At 36.1% G+C, this 24,385-nt stretch overlaps 2 protein-coding genes across 6 annotated transcripts in view; both read right to left on the reverse strand.

The window, feature by feature from the left end:
* LOC110460449 (low-density lipoprotein receptor-related protein 5-like) overlaps nucleotides 1-6,016 on the reverse strand; it is a 43,344-nt gene extending 37,328 nt beyond the window's left edge. For both annotated transcript variants that reach the window (XR_002464017.1, XM_021513354.1), the window contains exons 1-4: nucleotides 5,872-6,016; nucleotides 4,507-4,598; nucleotides 3,279-3,389; nucleotides 2,266-2,332 (exon numbers count right to left, since the gene is read on the reverse strand). Coding sequence is in view for 1 of the 2 variants with exons in the window: in XM_021513354.1 (XP_021369029.1) it covers nucleotides 2,266-2,332; nucleotides 3,279-3,389; nucleotides 4,507-4,598; nucleotides 5,872-5,929 (328 nt within the window). In the remaining variant the exon portion in view is untranslated. The remainder of the gene's footprint in view (nucleotides 1-2,265; nucleotides 2,333-3,278; nucleotides 3,390-4,506; nucleotides 4,599-5,871) is intronic.
* A 2,368-nt stretch (nucleotides 6,017-8,384) lies between these two features.
* Nucleotides 8,385-24,385, reverse strand: part of LOC110460469 (fibrocystin-L-like) — a 106,419-nt gene continuing 90,418 nt past the window's right edge. For 3 of the 4 annotated variants that reach the window (XM_021513402.1, XM_021513418.1, XM_021513428.1), the window contains 12 exons: nucleotides 22,867-23,565; nucleotides 21,199-21,361; nucleotides 20,578-20,810; nucleotides 19,599-19,844; nucleotides 18,042-18,584; nucleotides 17,195-17,484; nucleotides 15,915-16,286; nucleotides 13,761-14,151; nucleotides 12,467-12,648; nucleotides 12,096-12,119; nucleotides 11,698-11,851; nucleotides 8,385-10,999 (listed from right to left, as the gene is read on the reverse strand). In XM_021513402.1, coding sequence (XP_021369077.1) covers nucleotides 10,818-10,999; nucleotides 11,698-11,851; nucleotides 12,096-12,119; nucleotides 12,467-12,648; nucleotides 13,761-14,151; nucleotides 15,915-16,286; nucleotides 17,195-17,484; nucleotides 18,042-18,584; nucleotides 19,599-19,844; nucleotides 20,578-20,810; nucleotides 21,199-21,361; nucleotides 22,867-23,565 — 3,479 coding nt within the window. In that variant the 3' untranslated portion in view covers nucleotides 8,385-10,817. The remainder of the gene's footprint in view (nucleotides 11,000-11,697; nucleotides 11,852-12,095; nucleotides 12,120-12,466; nucleotides 12,649-13,760; nucleotides 14,152-15,914; nucleotides 16,287-17,194; nucleotides 17,485-18,041; nucleotides 18,585-19,598; nucleotides 19,845-20,577; nucleotides 20,811-21,198; nucleotides 21,362-22,866; nucleotides 23,566-24,385) is intronic. The other variant, XM_021513410.1, reaches the window with a different exon arrangement.

Here is a 24,385-nt window from a genome sequence, read left to right on the forward strand (position 1 = left end):
GATGGCTACATTCTGGACACAGTAGGACCATTCACTGGCAGCGAAAATGATGCTACAATTACAAAAAAAGTCATGGACAAGCTAGTTACTTGGCTACAACCAGACGACAACGTTGTCGTTGACCGAGGTTTTAGAGATGTCCTACCAGTTCTCGAAGCCTCTGGCCTCAATGCTAGCATGCCGTCATACCTGAAACCCGGTCAAAGTCAACATTCTGACGTCCAAGCAAATCTTGACAGAACTATCACCAAATCGAGGTGGATTGTGGAATCCTATCATGGTCGTCTGAAACACTGGACGTTCTTCCGAACGCAATTGGTGTCTAACAGCTTTATCAATGTCATCGAGGCTTTGCTTCGAACCGTCACAGCCTGTCTGAATGGTATTAGAGGACCGATCTACCAGAGATCTCCAGAGAGAGATGCCAAAGATAGGCTAATGGCTGAACGTATGAAGGACCGTTTGACAACACCGAATGGTTTAGCTCAGAGAGTCAAGACAGATCCGGATCTATCTAGACGGGCAAGGTCCGAGTTTGTCAAGATGGATGCATCTTCCGTACTGTTTCCCCGTCTCGATCTTGATTACTTGAGAACCATTACGTGTGGAACGTATCAGATATCTCTGGCTCCTGGTTACATCGCCGAACATTTAAGTGATGACGGAGACTATGAGGTGTGGCTTTACCAGCACTCCCCAGACCTTCTCCGATGTCAAATACATTCTCGACACAAAAGCCAAACGAAATATAACGTTTGGATACGGTTCACCGTTTCACCCGATGTTGAGGCCCCAATAAAGGACTACTACTGCCAGTGCCCAGTTGGAGAGAGAACGATGGGAATGTGTGCGCACATCTCCAGTATCTTGTACTACCTTGGGTATTACAGGACGCTGGAAAACCCTCGACCATTACAACCACAGGTAAAGAAATTCCGACAAAACTTGAAATAGTTTTCCATGCGGCAACGGAGTGCATATGTCGAAAGTATGTTTGGGGCTCGATATGAAAGATCCCCGTTACCATGTGACTAACCAAACTTATAAATATAGGTATTATACAATCGCCCGTAGCTATGAACACTCCCGTAAATGCGAAAACCAACCAAAATCATAAGGAACACGTTTTGTTTGTTGTTCTGTCTATTTGTCAGCCAATGTCTTCAACCACGGGGACTTGTGAAGTAGCCATCTTGGATTTTTTTTATGAAAAAGTGTTTCTCTCACTTTTTTTCATATCTGTGTACATATTCTCAACATACCGAGCAAATACTCTCGTTTTTTTGTTAATTATCTAAAGAAAGTCGAAAATCGGCAATTCAACCATAGGCTAATTCAACCCAACATTTGAAAATGTTCCACCACTTACATTTTGATGATTTTTCCTCTCATCAATAGCATATTACGTACTGTTTAATAGGATAAAAATTGGTTTGCATCCAACGCCCATAAAAGGGTGTATTCTCTAAAAAACACAGTTTTTGTGTCTAAAATGTTATCATCGAAAATGGCATTTTTGAGATTGTTTCTTCCATAAAACAGCCAAATGGCGCGATGGAAACATGATTTTTTGTCACAATCATGCCATGAATGTATTCTTTACGGTGACCATCATTTGATTAGATTTTCATTAATATTTTACATAACATGCACATTTTATCAACACTTAGACAGCTTCTGAAAGGTACAACTTTGAGGAGCCATAAAAAACGTTTTGGAAACCGGCCCTTTGTAAAAAAATACGAAAATTAGTGTTGAATGCAGTTAATATTATAGTGAAAGATTAGCAATACTTGAAATCAATCCAGTTTCTGGGAGATCCACTCCATTCTCAGATTTAACCACGATTTCAGCAGTGTGATTAATTGAAATTAATCTGATTCAATTAGCATTTTAAGGATGTTTCCAAATAATGTAAATTGATGGTAAAAAGTAGAGTGTTCCGAGAGTTGTACAAATAGTTCGATTAAGACTCGAGAAAAACAACTCGAATGACAGAATTTGTGTGTTTTTGTGAAGTCGTGCAACAAAGAGGATTTTAAACTTATTTATATAAATCACTTTCGTGCAAGAGTTCACAAAAAACAACACAATTTCTGTCACACGGAATTTCATTTTGTAATATGAATGTTGCTTTTCAATTGGAGACTATCGAAATATTTGTCCATCCCTCGGAGCTTTCTATTTTTGTTACCATCAATTGACATTGTTTAATTATATATGATGATTATATGTTTTCGGTGTCTTTACTAGGCTCACACCTACCGTTGACAGTACCGAAGGTCTCCGCACACACAGGTTGATACCAATGACCGCCACTGTATTGTAACTTCTGCAATTGAGATGATCAGTATTTAAATTTTACAAATGTGCTTTAATTTAAAACTAAAAAGGTTGGATAATCATGAATTATATTTAAAAGATACCTATTGACATGGTAAAAGGAATAGATAAGAAAGGAATATACTAATAGAAATCATGTATGACGTCATCTGAAGTTTAAGAATGTTCAGGTTGGGGATGTTTCTGAACTGCACTTTCGTGAAACATGTACCTAGTCCCTCTATTCCTATGCTCAAACTTAGATTCTGTTTTCATGCCCAATATCCTGTTTCCATGATAAATAGTTTAATAAATAGCACCTGTTGTCAATGATATGGAAGAAATTTGGAGAGACTTACAGCCGAATACTGTTTGCAAAGTTTACACTTGACGTGATGACCGTGTTACATGACTTTAGCAGGTTACAAGAATGCTGGCTCGAGTTTGATGAATACAAGCCTTGATTAGATTAACGATAACTTAACGCAAACGTATTAAACATTTTCTAAAAATATCGGAATCTTAAATAACATTTGTATTATAAAGATTCAGTAATAATAATCTGACACAAACACAAAAATGTCGTGACATTTATATCATTGTTTATGATTAAAAGGTTGGTATGAAAAAGGACAGAACATTTAAGATACCAGAAGAAAAAAAATATAGCGCTTTGTTTATTTATCAAATCTGTTAAGTTAATTTAATTTAAAATTTCATCACCATCTTCATAACACGTATCGGCCTACAACGTTTCAGACTGAAATATATTTATTTCTATTATTTTATCGTTCTGTTTATGATGTTAAAAGTGTTTTTCTTCTGTTTAGCATCAAACTTGGCCTCAGAAAAAATATGAATAAGTTAACTTGTTGCGTGGAAACAATGCACAAATCCTATTACTAATTTGTATTAGATGTACCGTAATCTGATATCATAGTAAACGTTATACTTACACAAATGGTTTTAGCACGTTTATCAAATACAACACAGGCTTGGCCGAGGGGATACACCGATAATAAAGAGAACTGCCGGTCTAGATACGACGCCAAATACGACTTCCTCTCCTTAACAAAAAGTTCAAATGTAATAAAAATTAAATTCAACATTTATCATAGAATAATACTTAAAAAAAACAATTAAATAAAGCAATACTGTTTGCAGCAAATTTTCAATAGAATATTTCTTATTGCGGAAAAAAAATCAATTAAATAAAACATTTTTTATAAAACAATAATTGTAAGCAGAAAATTTTCAATAAAACAATACTTTTTTTAGAAATAATAACAATAAAATAATGATTTTCCAAAAACGTTTTCAATAAAACAATACGTTAATGTTGCTTTCTGATCAGTGAATACAATATCAATGGAAGTAAAGGGGATCTCCTACGAGACCTTTCATTGGTCGTATAGCTGAGTCGGATTATCAAATGAGGAAGTAAAATCAACCTCGCTCATTTCTTGAAGATCTGTTTTCGTATTCTTTCTTAACATGATTCCATTACTTGCAATGTCGGCGAAAAGTTTTGCCTTGATACAAATTGATATCCTCGAAAAATCAGGGATTACGCTTATTTACGTCCTCTGCACCCCTGGAATGTGTCATGTTAAAATTCAAAACACGCAGTCAACTACTTGATCGGTTTCAGGTGAAAAATTGTCCATTCATTTGCCAAAAAACTGTCGTAGCACTATGAAGATAAGAGAGGAACGATACCCACTTCAAAACTGGTCATTTTATCGTCACGCTGCCTCGCAATTCTCGTTTTGAACACTAAAGGATCAAACTAATCCACGTGTATCATCCATAAGACGGCACGTGCAGATAATTTGATTTCGTCATGACTTATTCCGGGGGTGCAGAGATGCAGAGAACGTCAGCATAACCCCTAAACAAATTAACAGGAGTATTGTTACAAAGTTGTCGTAAGCCATTGGTCATAGAACGATCTCAGTGTAATGTTTGTGATGTACATTAACTCATTCACCCCTGAAGACGCATTTGAACGTTCCCACTTCAAAGGTTGGAATAGTTCATTATGAACTTTTAGGGGTGAATGAGTTAAGACATCTATATGACTATTCGGTATATACTTAAAAATCCACGTATCAGTGTTAGAAACTATAATAACGAAAAGAAAAAAAATCAAATAAACTGATAAAGATGAAAGTTAATACTTACCATGTGGATATCGAATGTGTTTAAAACTGTAGTGTCTGTTGGTGTCTGAAAATCCATCAGTATCAGACCAGGGGAGGTAAACGGGTTATCTCCTGTAATATAACTCCAAATTACAACAAACAGTTAAAACATACATTAACAAGTATATGTATATATATGTAACATCAAAATGTATCATTTTGTTCGGGTTAATTTTTATACTATGTCACTTACAAAATGTCTAATGCTATTTACGAGTACTTCTTGAGGTGATAGTATACCGCGTACTAAAATCGGTCCTCGTGTCACACACACATTTAAGAATATACAGAGTTAAGGCCCCTTGTTCAGTGATTTGTCTTATTGTTCGTAGCTCATTTCATGCACTTTATCACCTACAATCGAATAATTCGTTTGTGAGAATACTTAGGTTAGCGGAGGGTCACAAACTGAGATTAGCGCTTGACTCCTGACTCTTGTCTCACAGAGTTACGGCCCTTTGTTTACTTTAAATAAGTAAGTTTCTCTAGAGATTGGAACTACTACTGTTCGCAATTATTTGTAATGTATTTGTACTGGTCCACAATGTCTTTCCTTTTGTTTTTTCTTAGTAGTTTATAGTATGTCTAAGGTCTTTGGGGACATTTTTTATGCTTTATTGGTTTTGATCGACGACATGATGAAGTCATGTGATTGGCATCTATTAATGATTAATTATTCATTAATTTGTTTTGTCATAACAAATTACTTACCGAAGGTTAATCAAAACCGTCATTTGAACTCAGAAATGGTGAAACAAGAGTAGAATATAAACAAAGAAAAACATTAACATGGAACTAATTGAAAAACGTGCAAGGAGAATACGATCATGCTTTAAAGATGGGTACTTAGAAGGATCCAAGTGTTGTCACGTAGTAAAAGTCAGCAACGTTAACGAGGCAGTGACGATGACACAACAACGAACACAGACAACTGAGCAGAGAAATCGACCTTCACAAGGGGATATACTTCCAAATGAGGTCAGCATAGCCTGCCCACTTTGCCATCACCCTGGTTTAAATTTGTTTGTTAGACTTAAGATAATCGAGGATATAATTGTGCCTTTATTCCTCCTTGTAGCGGTAGCTAAGGTTCTTTATCACCAAATATTTGTTTTAGAATCAACTAATATATAGATAACGATAATAAATTCCTTTAGTAAACGATCACTAGTTTAATTGTTTAACATAGGAAACCACATCGTAATATTGACCTACATTTCGTTATAAATCCAATTGATGTTTATAATACTATCAAAAGTATTTGTGTTTGGTCTCTTTACTTAAAGAAGAAAGGAAGTTTATCAATTATTGGGATTTATAAGGAAATATACCAACATACACTAACCTGCTATCCTTTGGATTACCACAATTACAGCTGTCATCACACACAGAAGCGTTTCCATGGTAACCACACCCAATTACATCCGATGTTTTAATATTTCGGCATTGTTTTTATATGAATTATTACTGACTCCGGCAGTGGAATACGTCAAAAATAGCACTCAATGGAATGAGTACCACTGATGTAAAAGTGAAGCCGCGTACAAAGAAAAAGACTCCAGGACGTGAACTGGAAGGAAGACACCATTTGTCCATTTTTCGATGTTAGAAACGAAACAAGTGCCCGTATTCATGAAACTGTTTTCATGATTAAACTCAGGTTCTTTGCTAAAACTAAGTCAGTGTCTTGTTCAGGCGATGAAAAAAACACGTTTATGATTTGAAAGAATATTTAGAAACATCTAGTCAATGTTTTCAATGTTAACAACAACAAAAATCAAAAATAAAAATATGAGCAGAGGCCTTTCAGCAATTCTCGTCACTTGATTTCATGTTCGTGGAACTTATAGATACAGATTTTCTTAGCGTCCAACGAATATATATTTACCTTTTATATGAAAATATTAGTTCTGACATAAATTGGAATAACTGTCAAACGAAAAAAAATGCCTGTTTCATTTTTACCCATTCTTCCTTATTCAGAAGGGAGCGAATACTGTAATTCATATAATCGGTAGTACCGAAAAATGCACGGGCGAATCAGTCTAATCTGGGCGAATCAGTCTGATCTGGGCGAATCAGTCTCATCAGGACGAATTAGTCTAATCTGGGCGAATCAGTCTCATCTGGGCGAATCAGTCTAATCTGGGCGAATCAGTCTAATCTGGGCGAAACAGTCTAATCTGGGCGAATCAGTCTCATCTGGGCGAATCAGTCTAATCTAATCTGGGCGAATCAGTCTTATCTGGGCGAATCAATCTAATCTAATCTGGGCGAATCAGTCTAATCTGGGCGAATCAGTCTAATCTGGGCGAATCAGTCTCATCTGGGCGAATCAGTCTCATCTGGGCGAATCAGTCTAATCTAATCTGGGCGAATCAGTCTCATCTGGGCGAAAAAAGGTAAGAAGGCAGCAACAACATTATGAAATATGAAATATTTTCTTTAGATTTGTGATATTAGAAAAAAGTAACCAAAATTAATTTTTTAAAAATATTATCTATTACACGAGAATTTCAACGACATACTCGTACATCGAGTGTTTGTATTTGTGCTGTTTGAGGGATTTTGTTCAAGCTCCTGTAACATGACTTTTATGCGTAACCCCTCCCTGACAGTGGCGGTCAAGTGGGCGGTAGTAGACACTTCAGTGTCTACGAGTGTGTCACCGATACAATTTGTTTCAGCTTGAGATATAAGATGACGAACGCACACCGACAAAAAACTTGAACGAATTATACTTTGGCACGCGTCTACAATATTACAAACCAGAATTAAATAACCTTGGTCCATAACCAAACTCGTCTTTAAATCATTGATAAAAATTAAAAAATAATTAACAAACGGCTTTTGTTCAGATTTCCATCACAGCAAAGGCTTTGTATGTTTTAATCATTAACTATATATATCATAAAAAGGTCCAAGGGGAATGAAGGCGTGGTTTTATGTGGCCTGTCTTTTCACCAACCCTTTTAAAAATTGTTTCTACAAACTACAGGCTTAACATCATGACTCCAGACCTTTTTCTTCCTGCAGATGTTGATAGTGTATTTATTTAAACAACTTTGTGGTATGGAGTGCAAGGTTAGCTTGTGTTTTGACAATTCACTCATCATATTCAGATATCTCTTTTGACAAGTTCTTAAGAAAAGTTGTTGTTTTTGAGTTTTTACGAATCTGACACCTATGACCTTGGAATAAAGATCGCGATAAAGATCATGTCTTTTCTTAAACTTCGTACTACTCATTGTCAGAATGTCTATGGTAATGCCACGGAATTAGATTATCTAAGTCCGTGGTAATACATACCGTGATATTTTGTGTCAGTTTTAAACATATTTGACCCCTACGACCTTGACTATCACTCACTCACGAACATTTATTTTTATTTCAAAGGGAAGGGGGAAATCCTACCAGAGGGTGTAAACCACCGCTTTGCAATTTCATTCCTGTTAACCAATCATCTAATGTTGATTTAACCTTAGTTATCCTACATGAATAGGTCTCAACCCTTTGTCAATTAATCAACCGACAAGCCCCCTTGTTAGTTATTTAAACCTTTTTCTCAAATGAATTAAACAGGCAAACCCTTTTGTAATCAAATTAAACAGTCTTGTGCCTTGTCATTTATAGACAGGCTCCTTGAAAGTAGTTGAGCAAAGCCATGTTTTTTCTCAAAGGAGCCACCTCTTTGCCGGTCATCCTAAAACATATCTCCCATTGTTATTGATAAAGGACTGATACTCTGCGATCAGCAATTATTGGACAGGTTTGTTTTAAGTAAAGTGTGTTTGCTCAGTAGGTACATAATTAGTTTGTTACAGGAAGAAAACAATCAACAATATAAATAATGCTTGAAAACAAAGTGTTTATTAAATATATAAACATAAAAAGCCCACATAAATATAACAAAAATATCTGTAACAGTTTTGATGTTAAAGTTGTCATTTAAAAAATACCAGATACCAGGTGCTCCAAAAAATGAGGTGCAAATTTGGTTATGTTATTGCAAAAATATATGAAATTTTAGATTTGAATAGAAAGTTTGATATAAATAAAATTTTCTAAATCATTGGTACTGTTTTTTGGCTTAATGAACTTATAAATATTTTTGCTTGTAACCATGTTGTAGTAATGCAAAATTTTCTTTTTATCATCAAAGTTTTTAATGATTTTTGTCCCCTGTATTTTGTTCTAAAATCATTCAATACGAAATTATTTTTTTTGTAACAGGTCACTAACTACTGGAAAGAAATTCATTAATTTTTAACAGTTTTTCTTCTAGAATACTATCAATCTAAAAACAATAATTTCAATTACAAATTTTAAAATTGAGACAACCAGCTCATAATTTGAACAGATATAAAACAAGATAAAATATAATAAAATTATGTCTGACACAAAAATATGAAGAAAAATATATCTTAAACACTACAAACTAATAATGTACAAAACATATTACTGCAAATCACTGCAATTCTAATAAACTTTTGAAATACCTGATACCTATCTACGAGTTCCAGAATCAGAAATCATTTATGCTACAGTAAAAACATTTTTTTATTTATTGATTCATAGATGACACAATTGAAAGGTAGTCAGAATACATCTATTGATAAGAGATCATAATTTTGACCTTAGTATGTCATTCATGGGAGATAATTCTGATAAATTATATTGATTTTAAGGGAGATAATTCTGATAAATTATATTGATTTTAAGGGAGATAATTCTTAAATTTTTGTTAACACCTGCAAAAATCATCTTCAAAGTAAGTTGATGCAAGATGCATGATTTACAGTATAAATCTATGTTTTACTTCTTTCATATTTTTACTTGCAGTAAAAACACATGTCATTAACATACAGTTTGAGTATATATTCTTTATAAAGTAAATAATACTATCACAGAAGTTTTTATATCAATCTACCAAACAAAATTATCAGTGTTAGCCACATTTAAGCCAATGGTTTCTTATTCTGTCATTAGTACAGTCATGTCACGATCTGATTTAATCACTACTTTATCCAGACGGGATTCGGTAGTCATACACAAGCCTGACTGAGTTATTCCCCTTATGATGACATTCCTATCACTGTCTCCATTTACGCTTATGTAAGTGGTTTGGGGAGTCAAAAAGCGAAGAAACAGACAATTTTGTGATAAATTCTCGATAAATTGCCTCACCAAATAAACCCTTCTCAAAACATTGGTATAAATACTGTATATATAAATAAATACATATAAAATCAAAAAGATGACAATAAAACTGTATACATAAAAAGATGTGTGGGTGGACGGAGAATTGTAATTGCATCAATTTTAAACCAAAACCGAGTATGAACAGTTCATTGAAAACAGAATGTATTACCCAATCTAATCCACAATGAAGGATTTTTTTCTTTGAAATTTTAGCTTTTAATTTTGAGGTCATTTTATGTTTCATTTCTGTCATAGAAGCTTTTTTGGTTCTAAACACTGTAATCCTTAACAAGTTGAATATTCATTTCATAAAAAAATTGGAACAAAAAATAAAATGAGTATGTTAAGTTATACAAATTATTATAAAGTAGATATTGTTTCTGTCATTGTCTCATTAAAAGGATGATATTTGTAAAAATTAATAGTATGCCATGCTGTTTGTTAATGCGATAGTAAATATACAACCAAGTGTATCTAAACATAGAGTGATGTCAACCTTTTCTGACTTACTTTTCCTACTTCCTTAAACAAGGCTCTAAAAATAGCATCTAATATCAAATTTATAGTTTATGTACCATTTAGGGCTAGAGGAAATTTTGGTTGAGATGTGTACCACAAAGTTTTAATATTTGACCTGTGACCTTAAGTAACGACGTGCACGGACCTTGGTTCAAGGACAAGGTCAAACAGCTGTATGTACCTGCTGTGTCTTACAGTCGCTTCAAGCTGGGTAAGGTCTGAGGAGGAAACGCTGGTTAGAGAGAATACACATATTTGACCTTCAACAGTCACCTTGAACCTGAAGGCTTATGAAAAGTTATTATTATCATTTATCATGTTGATGTAAATGTAAGTGAAGTAACATCAATATAACTGAAAATGCTTGGACAGCAGAAGTGTCTCAGGAATATTATTTTTTTCCAGAAAACAAACTCAGGGCATCACATCTATTTTTACGACCACAATATGGTTATTATAAGAATACACCACTTCAATCAATCACACTAAAATATCACAGATTTGCTTGTCCAGAGTAGTTTTATTAGTTTCCCCTACTCAGGGGCAGATAATCCTTGTTGTCCTAGACGACTAGAAGGGTAGAGGACTCTTCTCCGAGTTGAAGTTGTTGCCGATACTGTGGATGCTGGTGGCAGCGGGAGCCTGCGGCCTAATGGTTGACTTCTCGCGGATACTCATGAAGGACTGTTCACGGAACAGGATGTCCTCAATGGTGTTCGGTTGGTTGTAGTAGCCAGAGAACCCCTTCAGATCTGGAACAGAAATTTAAGAAAGATCTCTCCAGTACTTTCTGAGAAACAGCGCTTAAACTAACTTAAAACTCTAAATGCAAGATGGCTGCCCATCCGCCATCTTCGTTATTTTTTTTAATCAGGCCAAGAATTTGGTATGCAAAACTAGGGACCATTAGGAAATTTCATGTGAAATTAAAGAAAGATCACTCCAGCACTTCCTGAAGAATGGTGCTAACAAGAATTGTTTAACTTATTTACTCCTGAAAACACATTTTAATTCTTCCAATTGAAAGGTTGGTTCCCGAAACGGACATGAAGAGGTTTGGGGTCACCAGCCCGACCACGTGGGTTTTCTCCGGTTACTCCGGTTTCCTCCCACACTAAGACCCCCGCGTGCTAACATCCGGGCAAATATAAGTTGAAATAACTTGTTTCATAGTTGTTGTAAAATAAATAAAGTTTATACATGTAAAAAGGTTGGAATAGTTCATTATGAAATTTCAGGGGTGAATGAGTTGAGCATACACAAGGAACTTTGGTTGAAAGGTGATTTCAATAAAGAAAAAAAAGTTTTTTAAATAAGCCTTTGTTCTTATCATCTAGCAAAACTAAAATCAATATTGCATTTATCACTGATGTGTGTGTCCTATACAAGTACTATCATCCAATCTTTTCTCCTGGTTGACCTACACTGTTGGTCAGTATTAGACTCTTACCTCTTGTTTTAGTCTTTGGAGCCACTTTGCACTTCCAGAGGATGATCGCCAGGATTGTGACAAGTAGAGTGACAGAAACAACAACGAGGGAAACAATCAGAGCCATAGACGTTTTGTCGTGGGCAGATTCGGGCTTGGTAGTGGCGGGGCTGGCCTGTGGTATAGAAATAATAAATAATTAGCTCAAATACACAAGGACCCTGTTAAGGTTAAGGGGTACCGATGCATCAATTATAATCGCAAAGAAGAGTTCTGCTCAAATTTTCTTTTCAGCTTGGAGTATTCAAATCCATTCTAAATAGAAAATGAGGCAAACAGAAGATGCATTTTTCTGGTTTAGAGTAACTTCCCCTATCAAGTTTTTCATTTGCTTTGTGACCTACAAACATGACACTCACTTTGATGCTGCGCTTGTTTGATTCCTGAATGGTAACATAGGAAATTTGTAAGTGTTGTGATTTAACTCATTCACCCTCAAATTTTCATAATGAACTATTCTAACCTTTGAATTGGAAGAGTTCAAATATGTCTTCAAGGGGTGAATCTGGTTTAAAGGTCCAAAGTTTAACCTCTGCACTTTTCTTATTTCCCTTTATAAGTCTAATTTCAAACATTCAACTTTCCAACAACAATATTTCTGTCAAATACATGGCAACATGTGCTTTTTATGAAATAGTTCTTGTGAAAAAGTCTTAAACAAATACTTGACAACAGTGACAGTAATGCTACCCTTTACTTTGGGATATTTTGGCGTCACTATAACACTTACAATAGGCCCACAGTGGACACCATAGTAGGACACTCCATCCACGGTCAAGTAACCAGACAGCGCAATCGTCGTGGAGTTGAAGGTGAAACTCGAGTCGTTCTGGACCGATTCGCACATGCCATGGACAGTCGTGTTTAAATTTGACACCCCTCCGCTGATAGAGAATTTCACCACAATACTTCCTGTAATCAAACAACACAAGTATTGATGTACACACCTATGTAAATTATGTCATAAACATCATATGTGTTTATACACACTTGTTGATGATGTAATACTGATGAATTGTTGATGTAAGACAAATGTTTTGATATGTTATACACATGTTTTGATGATGTAATACACATGTTTTGATGATATAATGCAATGTAAACATGTAAATTATGTCATAAACATGATTTGTTTTTATACATATGATGGTGATGTAAATTGCAGTACTGCTGTTTACAATAATGTATACTGAGGAATTTTCGGCCAGTCAAATTTTGCCCTTCATTGACAGAATTCCTTTTCGTGCATTGCTGATTTTGCCCTCCACACATTATGATTGAGTATATCACCTGGTACTTATTTTCACTGTCATGATATATTTACAATCATAAAAGTGGGCAAAAAAAAAAAAAATGGGGAAAAGAAATTCTCATTATACAGTAAAATACAGATGTACAAATCAAATGATTATATCATTACAAAAAAGTGTTGATATTTTGCAGTGAGATGAACGTGTATTTGGAAAATTACAGAAGAAAAATGTAGATTTCCATCTAAAATTTGCTCATCAGAATTACTGTATGAAATATTAAAGTTTCTTGTGAGATATTAGAATTGAACGAAATCTTTTCAATTTCATGCTGGAATGATTGCAAATTGGTTACATACATATTTTATGAAACCCTCTAGGGCTTCATGGTAAATATGTATGTAACCGATTTGTGTTCAAATCAGCATGAACATTAAAAAAAATGCAGTCCAATGCTTTTCTTTACATTCTCTATTTTTTCAGTTATTATTGACCTAAATACAGGTATTCCCTTAATTTTATATATTGAAGTGTCTGTTTTGATCAGTGCAATAGAGATTACAGGAACAGCCTAACATCACCAAAATGTTTGCTTCCAACGGTTAATTTGTGTATGTTATAAGTTATAGGAGGAGCCTCAGGAGGAGAAGCTTTAAAATGATGCTGATCAAATTGTAAAGCCTGTGGAGGAACTTGCAGTGATAATGTTAATATGATGTGATAAGAACTTCACAGACACGTGGTTGTTATATTTGATTTAAGCTGTGATCTTACCTGGCTCGACAGACACATAGTCAAAAAGCACATTCAGGTATTTTTTAATGAAACGAGACGCCATCATGGAAGCAAATGGTTTGGTGTTAGCACCAACCACTGTATCGAAATCAGCATCAAATCTCATCTCCAGCAGCGAGGTCTTCTCGATGACGAGGCTGGTCTGGTCCTGTGACCTCACTATCACCTGGACCTCTTCGTAGAAGTCGTAGGCAGACGGTGTCGTGTAGACATGCAGTTTTACAGCATATATCCCCAGGGACGTGAAGTTCAGTGAATAAAAATTGGCTGTACTGGAGGATGTCGAGAATAGCGTCTCGCTAGGTCCAAGCATCGACCCAGGGTTGAGTTCAGGCATGTTTAGTTCTGCTGTCATTGTCCAAGCAAGACCCTGTAATAATTTAAGTTCATTAAAAATCGAGTTACATATATTTTACGTAATAAGAACCCCTCTGTCCATAATAAAGACACCTCCATCTTATTTCTTTTCCTAGAACCCGAACTGTTTACCATAAGTGACCAACATATCAGGAAAAACAAGTGTCCATTATGGCTATTTTTAGAGAATCTTTGGAAGGTTCTTGAATCATTCAATATTTTTCAAATTGCTAGGTGCAAAACATGTATTAGATTGAGTACAGTAAACAGGTTTTCTAATGACATGATTTTTATAAAGAATGTTTCACAATATATAATTATGTTATCTACAGCAGTGTTTTCTCGGAGGCTGAAAAAATGGAGGAGGGGGAGGCATTGGTAGTGCTTAATAGGCAGAATATCAAAACGTTTCGGGGTGAGGGATGTACACAATCAGTTGGCTTTCTGGATAAAAAACCCTGAAGCACCATCTTATTGTCATAGTGCAAGGAAGAATTGAACTATTTCATTGGCTAATAGCTTAGCTGACCTTTTTATTTTGCGGTTCTAGTGCGATAATATGAACGAGACCTGCCTGCCATTGTATAGACTTGTTAGAAACTAGGGGGTAGGGGGATGTAACAGGCTTTGGCAAAGCTTGTCTTTTCAATATCAAGAAACCTAGACTGGTAACACAAGTTTTATTATTCTAGTAACCTGTCTATAAACCTGTATAACTGATAAAAATATTATCAGTTCAAAAACAAACATTAAATTGAAGTACAGTTAGGGTTACTTAATGTACCTAACCCTAAACCTTAACCAAAAGTAGGGTTCACCGCGGTTCATGGGCTCGCGGTTCGGATCGGTTCGCCATTTCGGTCGTAGTCGTCAGCAATGCAACAAAAGGTTCGTGTTGTTTGTGTTTTATCTCAAACGATACACGCCTTTACCTACTTACTCTGTAGTTGCGATATACGCAATCATGACTGCATTGTTTAGGATTGTTTAGGAATATGTCAGGATTGGCAGCCAAACTAAAATCTGCAGTGTGGGATTCTTTCGATTTTTTGGAATCAGGTTCAAGTCGTCGAACAGTGGTTGAGACTTTTTAAACTTTAAAACTTCACACTCAAAACCTTGTAACGAGGGTTATTTTGTTTGAGTTTTTTTTATTGTTTTATTTTGTTAACATATTAAAAGATATTTAAGTGTTCAATTGTTCTTTTTTAGTTCATGTATACAATGAACAATGCATACAATACAAATTTGCCTGAACCGAACCGAAGAAACCGAAAACCTAAAAAAAAAAGATAACTGAACTGAACTGAAAAAAATCATGAACCGTGACATCCCTTCTGTTTATAGTGAGACAGTGCTTCCAATGGCATCATTTTTAGTGCCACCTCACTTGAATGCTACAGCACAGATACAGCAACATCCACCCTAGATAAACTTATACTCCACCTGGGTTGTTGGAGTTGTGTGGGCAGGAGAAAAACATTTTATCTGAATATCCATGCGTACGATGACTTCAGGGATCGAGCCCCGACCGCCTGCGGTGAAGGCCAGTGTTAACCATTAGACCAATCCGCCCATAATAGAATTTAAAAAATATTTTGCAAGCTTACTAAAATGTGTTTTTTCTGTATGACGTAAAGAGTACAATATCAAATAAAAAGTTTTTACTGTAGATTGAACATAAATAAAGTACAGCTTACTAAATATGACGTAAATAGTACAATATCAAATAAAAAGTTTCTCCTGTAGATTGAACATTAATAAAGTACAGCTTACTCTCCAGGCAATGTCTGGTATACGCTCTGATGTAGCGTTGTCCTGGAGCTCAACACCCACGGCGAAGTAGTGGTTTTCAATAACAGTAGAGGTCATGGATGTAACAGAGGCTTTGATTGGTCGAGCAGCGACAGTCAGTGGCCCAGAGGTGATGGAAAAGTTGGAGCCGGTTGGGACTGTCAGATTGAAGTCGATATGGAACTCAGTACCAAGCTTGGTGATGAGCAGGCTGGTGAAGTTGGCCCAGCCATTGACAAACTGAACGGTGAGATTTCCAGTGAGGGTGGCGAGTGGGTTGGACCCTCCAGGGCGTAGTGACGCAGTTATCTCCCATGGTTGGGAGGCACTCCCTAGCTGTGTGATTGGTCTTCCCTGTACAAGAATAGAAATAACAAAATTTCAATCTATACACTGAAAGTAATACTCAAAACATAAATAGTCTTGTATTTTTTATTCAGATTGAAATGCAATATCTGGGAAGATTGAACCCTTTCACCACTGTAGACCATAATGGACTCATCCATATCAATGTATGATAGAGTCTACTAAAGTTACATAGTGGGGAAGGGTTAAATATCAATAAAACACAAACAAAGGGAGCAGAGATTCACATAAATATATCATCCATCCCAGCAAAGTAGTGTGAACTTTGACCCTTTGTCTTTGACCGATGACCACCAAAATCAAATAAGGTGTAGAATTTGACGTTACCATACTATGGCATATGAGGGAGATTCTGCATGTTAAAAAACATGTCCTAAAAACAAAAATAACCCTTTAAAATTATAACTAGTTAATTGTTCTATCAGATGAAATAATTAGGTCTTAGAATATATCAAAAAGTTAGCAAATTCACTGGCTGAAAATACTAAATTTTAGGGTCCAAAATCGGGAGTCTCCGCCCTCCTAAATAGGGATGGTAGACAAGTATGCTATGGTGTAAATAAATACAAACTAAATTTGTCAAACACATGAAAATTGTTAATGTAAACTTTGACCTGCTAATGTTTACTGATGACCACCAAAATCTAATAAGTTGCAGAATCTGCTGTAATTGAGAACCTGTTGAATGGTTTATACTACAAACATATTTCATTAATTTTATACAATATCTTATTCCCAGATCCCAAGAATTTTCATTTCAGTTCACCCTTAGACCCCTTTCACCACTGTAGACCATAATGGACTCACCCAGATATATGTGTGGTGGAGTTTACTAAAGTTACAAAGGTGTGAAAGGGTTAAATTTTTTCTAATGTGGGACCCTAACTAGAGCTAACCTGTGGATCCAAAACCTGTATCTTTGGCTGCGTCTTGAAGACCACCCCTTCGTGTTGTGGTTCCGGTGCAGGGTTGAAGCGCATTCCCGCGGCCTCTACGATGACAGTATAGGGCGAGTCATCAACCGTGGTTGAATTCCACTCTGGGGACCCGGGGGACGGAGGAGGTCCCGCGACAGACACCCCATTCACAGTCATGTTGAGAACCTGGCTGATGTTTCCCAGCTGAATCTCGTTGGTAATCTTATCCACCATATTCTCTAGCTGTTCTGCACTCAAGGCGGTCGAGTCTGTTTAAGGGCAAGATCAACAAATATCTTAAGGTCTAAATGATAAAGTAAACAAACTTGTTTCAGTGCAGTCAAAGATCATCATCTTATAAATACAATTTTAACTTATTAGCACATTGAGACAATGGTGCATTCCTAATTAATTCAATCGGTGTAATCATAATTAGTCTAATATTTTTAAAAGAACGTTAAAGTTTCAAGTTACTACTTAAGTATGTACCAGTAGTATAAGGTGACGGTTGAGTGATAGTCATTATCTGTAGATTCACATGATATTCTGTTGAGTATCGTTCTAGTATTATTCAACGAATTATAACAATAACAAAATTGTCACATTTATCTGACTTATCACAAAATATGAAATAACTCATCTGAGTAATTCATCATTCGTCATATGAATAATTCAATAAGTGACCGAGATAATTCAACAAGTCACCTGAATAACTCAATAAGTCAATCAAATAATTCAATATGTCACCAAAATAATTCAATATGTTACCAGAATAATTTCATAAGTCACCAGAATTATTCATTAAGTCGTCTAACTCAAAGCATACTTGAATTTGGAACGTCAGAAATCTCCAGGACCATCACGTCATAGCTTACTGTTGACCTCTTGCGTCGTCTTTTAGATTGACTCTCACTTATTACATTCATTTTTCGAATCTTTTCTGGAGGGATATCGAAGAAGGCTGCTAGGTACTCTGGGGCTTTCGAACCAAAGAATTCGTCTTCAGTCATGGGTGGGATGTTGCAGGAGACATAGATTGAAGGCTTCGTCTTCAGTTCAACTGTTTTTGGTCCCCTAATGGTCACATAGAGACGTTTTGAGTTGCGGTCAAAATAATTCTGCCCAGATGTGTCGGACACGGTCGGAGTGTACTCCCCAGGAAAACTCGGTTTTTCCAGTAAGTAGTTGCCGTCATCATCAGTTCTTGCGTTTTTAGGTGAAATGACTGAACTGTCAACAGAGACTTCCATTTCGTACGGCTGGGAGTACCAGACTGCAACCTTGATGGCGTGTGTCTCGTCACAGTTGAGGAGGAAAAACCGTAGATGTTGAGGTGTGGTACCAGTGAAGACCACTACAAATTCCTTCCCTATGAAGATAAGCCAAATTTACATGTTATTACATTGCATTCTTTTTTAAGCAGAAGGATTGTGCATGATTGATTGATTGATTGATAGGTTTTACGTCCGCTTCACTACAGAGTAGTTCGGTTATCATGCAGATGAAGAAAAGGAGTGAAAATGAGAAGAAAGGATAAAGTATTGAGTGAAGGGATAGAAGAGGGGGGAAGGCTTTGCCGAGGGTTTTGCCAAATTTGAAAACCACGAGGGTGAAAAAGAAACATTATCATTGAATCTGTTCATACATGTAGGTTACACAACTGAAATAACTGAGGAAAATATCCGTGAAAAGTTTCAGGGAGGCAGCTCAAATGTATCTTATATTAGGTAACAGTGTTCAGACCTTCTTATCTCATTCACTCCTAAAGACACATTTGAACTCCTCCAATTCAAAGGTTGGAATAGTTCATTATGAAATTTTAGGGGTGAATGAGTTAAATTGAGAACCTTAGCTGAATATTTTAATAATTTTTTGAAATGAAAACTTCAAAATACATGTTCAGGGGTTCAAAACGATATATAGCTATGCAATAAAAATATATCACAAATCTGTACAAAATACTGTATGTCTTTTATATAATTCATTTAGATGATAAAATAAGACTTCATAGTACTGAAAGTATGATAACGAAACTCGATATAATATAAATGTTGAATGTTGACATCTGGAAATGTTCACAGTGAAACCTTTTAACTCGTTCACCCCTGAAATTTCATTATGAACTATTCCAACCTATGAATTGGAAGAGTTTGAATGTGTCTTCAGGGGTGAATGAGTTAAACTGATTGCTGTGTGGAGGTTTCTGTGATGGCAATAGATCTAGAATCTATATCTTTTTACCTTATTTATATATAATCTATAAGTTCACATTTGTGTGTTACTATTTTTGCGCTAGTTTACTCGATGCAAGAACTGCAAAAATGTCCACACCACGCAGTTTTTCCATTTACAGTAATAAAACAATGTGGATCTACAGTATTACCAGTTGCGACAACAGCCATGAAGGTTGAAAGTCGTTCCCGACAGGTGTAGCCACTGCACCAGCCGTGATCCTGGGGACCGTTGATAAGGTTAAGATACCCATCTCCGAGAATAGCAACAGGTGACACTCGGCGGGTCTCCGTGTCCGCGTCCATACTTTCAATGATCAGCATCTTGTAGTTGAGGTCAGAGTTTAAGTGAGCATGCCAGGCAGATTTGTACACTGTGGTGTCGCTGCGGATGATACCTGTGTTGATATTAGACACGGTTTACTAGAGATGTGACTTAAAGGGCTGATCAAAATGTTAATTAAAGGTAATTCTGAGGAAATCGACACCAGTGATTCAAGCTATTGATAGGGGTATGATTACGTTTTACCTTAGAGTAAAATTATTTTTAATCTTAGATGAACATTTGGCGCAACATGTGGGAGTAACTGGAGGATAGGTATAGGTGTCAACCTCTAGAAACCTCCAATGAGGGAGATTTCCCTCGTTTCAATTTTCCAATGAAGGAAAAAGTGCATGAAAAGTGACTAAAACTGCTTTTCTCAATTTATCTTTCCCTTTTTATGCATCAAAATAAATCAAAAAAGCATTCGTTTGATTCAGACACACCTGTTAAGATCATTACACACACCTTGCATAAACTAGGAGCAACAGGATGTAGATTTTGAGTTTGTGTGAGTCTGGATTTGAATGAGGGAATATCGAGGGGATAGGTAATTTTTAGTTAAAATGAGGGGGTCCCCCTCTTAATGAGGGAGGTTTGACAGCAATGAATTGGACGCCTGATTTAAACATATTTTTATTGCTAGCTAGGGGTATTATCATATTTTACCTTACAGTATAATTAATTTTAAACTTAAAACTGACATTTGATGAAACATGTGGAGTAACTCCCCTTTGTTTTGCAGAAAGAGTTTCCTTCCCTCGGTGGTAGGAGTTATCTCCCCTTGTCGAATTGTGTAATTTGCCTACCTTTATGTGGTGCTAACTGGTCCACAGGTATTCGAGTCCCATCTGCCGTGTTTAAAATCGCTTTTGGGATCCTGTAATCCCCTAGGCCCCTTCGTGCATCACCATCCCATTCCCACTCAGACTCGGAAACTGCACAACCCTTTTCTCCGAAAAATGTCCCATCTGTATCGCAAAAGATGTTCGCCTTCATGCCGTCGCAGTCCATATCTCCACAGTCAGCACCGTTGATTTTCCTACAATAATCAAAGTATAGTTTTAAAACCGCATTCAATAAAAGGTTTGTAATCAAACATAGAGCAACTGATGATCCTTTGCATAGTCAGTTTGTAATTTTAAAGGACAGAATACCTAGATAAATTGAGAATGCTACTGTCACATCAATAGACAGAGTTGTAAACTATACATTAGGTTTCGTTCTTTTATGATAAATGGATTTCAAGCAACCAGTATGTGGTTTTGTCAATCAAATAGTAAAAAATTTAAGAAGAAATTACTTTCAATGCATACTATACGATAAATACGCGCATTTGATTTCAATGATGAATGGATTAAATCGATAATGAAATCTGTAATCGATAATCAGAATTGGAAAAAGTAAACTGATCACTATGAAACCCTCACCTAACATTTGGTCGGTAGAAAAATAATTTGTTGCCTTCCTGTACATTTTTCAGAATGACATTACTGGACTGTACAGGATGTTGGCCATCGTCTCCCTCAGCACTGCTTGTGATCGCATAGTTTTCTTTACCACACATTTGGCCAAAATTGGCAAATGTTACATCTACAGGAGAAACAAAAATTGATACAGAGAATGATTTGGTAAATCTATCAAAAAAATTACAATAATACCTAAAAGAGCCTGAACTCTCTCACCACTGTAGACCAAAATGGACTCACCAAGAAACATGTAGGGTAGAGTCTACTAAAGTTACCTAGGGGTGAAAGGGTTAAAAGGGTATGGAAAATAAATTTAAATTCCACTGTTACAGTAAATGCACTGAATAAAGATCCCAAGTGTCTCACTGCACTGTGATTTTCCGTGTAAACAATGTACAAGGAAAGAGAAAAATGTGCTTCCACCGGGGATCGAACCCTCAATCTCCAGGTTCCTAGACGGACACTCTACCACTGAGCTAAAGGGAATTTTCCTCTAGCTCGAAGCTAAAAGGCGACCATAATCATATGTTCATTTAGAACCTTCCACACTACTCCCCCCTTTTTAAATGTGTTCGCCCTCGAACACCACAACCCAGGTTCTAACTCCCTGTCATCACAGGGAGGGCCACGGACACCATTTGTAACAGGAAAGAGAATAGTGTGCTTCCACCAGGGATCAAACCCTCGATCTCCAGGTTCCTAGTCGGACGCTCTTCCACTGAGCTAAAGGGAAGTTCCCTGTAGCTTGAAGCTAGAAGGCGATCTTAATCCTATGTACAATTAAAACCTGCCACAACACTAACAGCCACTTAATTTTGTTTTTAATAAAACTAAAGCAGTTTTGCCAGGACACTTCCGTTGACTTATGGTAGCTGACAGTCAGTTAGATCAAAAGTACAACAATTTTAAATCCTGATTTTGAATCCTGTATTTGCCCTGAGCAGTACTTTTACGCTCACAAAACTGCTGTTCATAATAATTTGGATATAATTCATCTTTATTTTATTTTTTTCATAAAATTCCTGCGAGGTATGATTTGCTTTCCAGAAGTAATTTATTGCTCTAATCTTGATTTTTTTGAGCAAAAAAAAGTTTTAATGCATAGTTGGGAAGCTTTTGTATTAAAAGAAGACCAGTTAATATATCATAGTTACAGAGTGGGGATTATCTCAACCATTTTCAGGTTACAGTAAGACTAATTCTCTCATGGGGCTTGCAGAGAACCAACTGGTACAATTGTATTGCATTAAACTTATAACCCTTATTTTAATCTTCAATTTTTCCTAAAGCAGAAATTTTAAATTAGGTTACCTGGTAACTGCATTAAAAAATGTCTTAAAATATTTTTCAAACATTCTGGGATTGTTGTCAATTACTATAAAGAGTAAAGAAAAATATTCCTATTTACTGTTAAACGGAAAGTTTCACCAATTTTGCCCATTGTAATGAGGGCAAATTGATCATAACAGTGAAAATATGTAAAGAACATACATGTGATATACATACTAGCTAAATGTTAAAGACAAAATTAACACTAGGCAAAAAATGATTTCATGGGTAAAGGGCCAAAGTTTGACCGGGTAAAATTTCTCGGCATACAGTATCACCATAAAGAAATTCAACGCTTACTCTCAAGAATTGTGATTCCATATATGGAAGGGTAGGACATGGTTCCAAAGTAAGGAAACATTGACATGCCGTTGGTGGATTGAGAGTACTGTGCACCAAAAATACCAATGTTGGTTCCGTCTTTGTTCCAGGGAAGTGCCTGGCTGTGTACTCGCATGGCTTCATTCATAATCCATTTATCCGTGGCACAGTCATAAGACGATGAAGCACCGACTAGCGTTGTATTTTTGACCGTGACCGATTTGTTGGTAGCTTGGTGGTCAACGGCTGACGGACCCATAACAAACATGGCAGCCCCAATTCTGTTCTCTACGAGAAAATTATTCCAAAGTTCTAAACTAGCAGTGTTCTGATAGTAGATTCCAACAAGATTTTTCCAAGCAGTGAAGTTGGACATTCGAAGGCAGGTGGCAGACGTTGTTATTTGCGGGTATATCACGAACCCCATAATTGAGCTGTGTGCCAGGTTGCTTCCGTGGCCTGCACTGTTGCACTCCATTGCATTTAACCAAAAGCTTGCCCTTTCTGACCCTGCTACTACGTTATTGCGTATTTGAGAGTTCTTTGAATTTTGAGCTTCAATTGCTGCACTCAGACGAATATTTTCTGTTTCGTAGCGGTTTTGATAAGTAGCTTCTGACAGCATAAGAATTAACAGGTTGGACTCAATGTTAGTGTTGTCAGATGATGTTTCGATACCTAAAACGACAACAGAATTAATCAATTATCAATGAAACAAACTTGATAATGAGAAAATGTAAATTGTATCAGAAGAATATCTTCTTGCATCTTAAACAGTACAATTTTGAACTGAAAGTTCCACTGGAACAGAAGACTTATATATCCCCAACCATGCAAAGAACTGTTCTTTCCAAAACAATTTTTAAACAAAGGATATAATATCATAAATAGGGGAAGTAACTCCAATTCAATACTTTATTTACATCCCGTTGATGTAAGGCTATTTAAACTGTCATACTCTCGGAGAATCAAAATCAATTTCTATAAACGAAGGGGCATAACTCCTTAATAAGGGGAGATAACACCTATTTATATGCTTTTTATCCCCTCAATGTAAGTGTAATGACTGTACCAATTAAAGTAACATTCAATCAGTGCATTCTACCTTAGGAGTAGTCAAACAATGATTTTCAACTATATAAAAGATAAATATAGATCTATATTCTCTATAAAATCCAGAGGTATAACTCGACTTTTTACACAGCCTTTAAATATAAGAGTGTATGTGTTCATGTGGACTAGAAATCTTTCAAACATTTTCAACAAAAGGGACATAACTCCATAATGTTTATCTGTAAGGGTTCTTAATGTACCAAGTAGCATTGAAATCGGTGCAGTACATAAGAAGGAGTAGTGCAAATAATGTTTTTGAAAATAATGGGCTGAGATCAGGTGACTCGCACTCAGACCCGGAGAGTTAACTTGTAAGTTCAACAGGTACCTATATAGAACATACCCTGGGTAAAGAAACATGGTGAACAAAGGGCAATAACTCTTA

This window comes from Mizuhopecten yessoensis, unplaced genomic scaffold (genome assembly GCF_002113885.1).
Source record: "Mizuhopecten yessoensis strain PY_sf001 unplaced genomic scaffold, ASM211388v2 scaffold1375, whole genome shotgun sequence".
Classification (NCBI taxonomy): domain Eukaryota; kingdom Metazoa; phylum Mollusca; class Bivalvia; order Pectinida; family Pectinidae; genus Mizuhopecten; species Mizuhopecten yessoensis.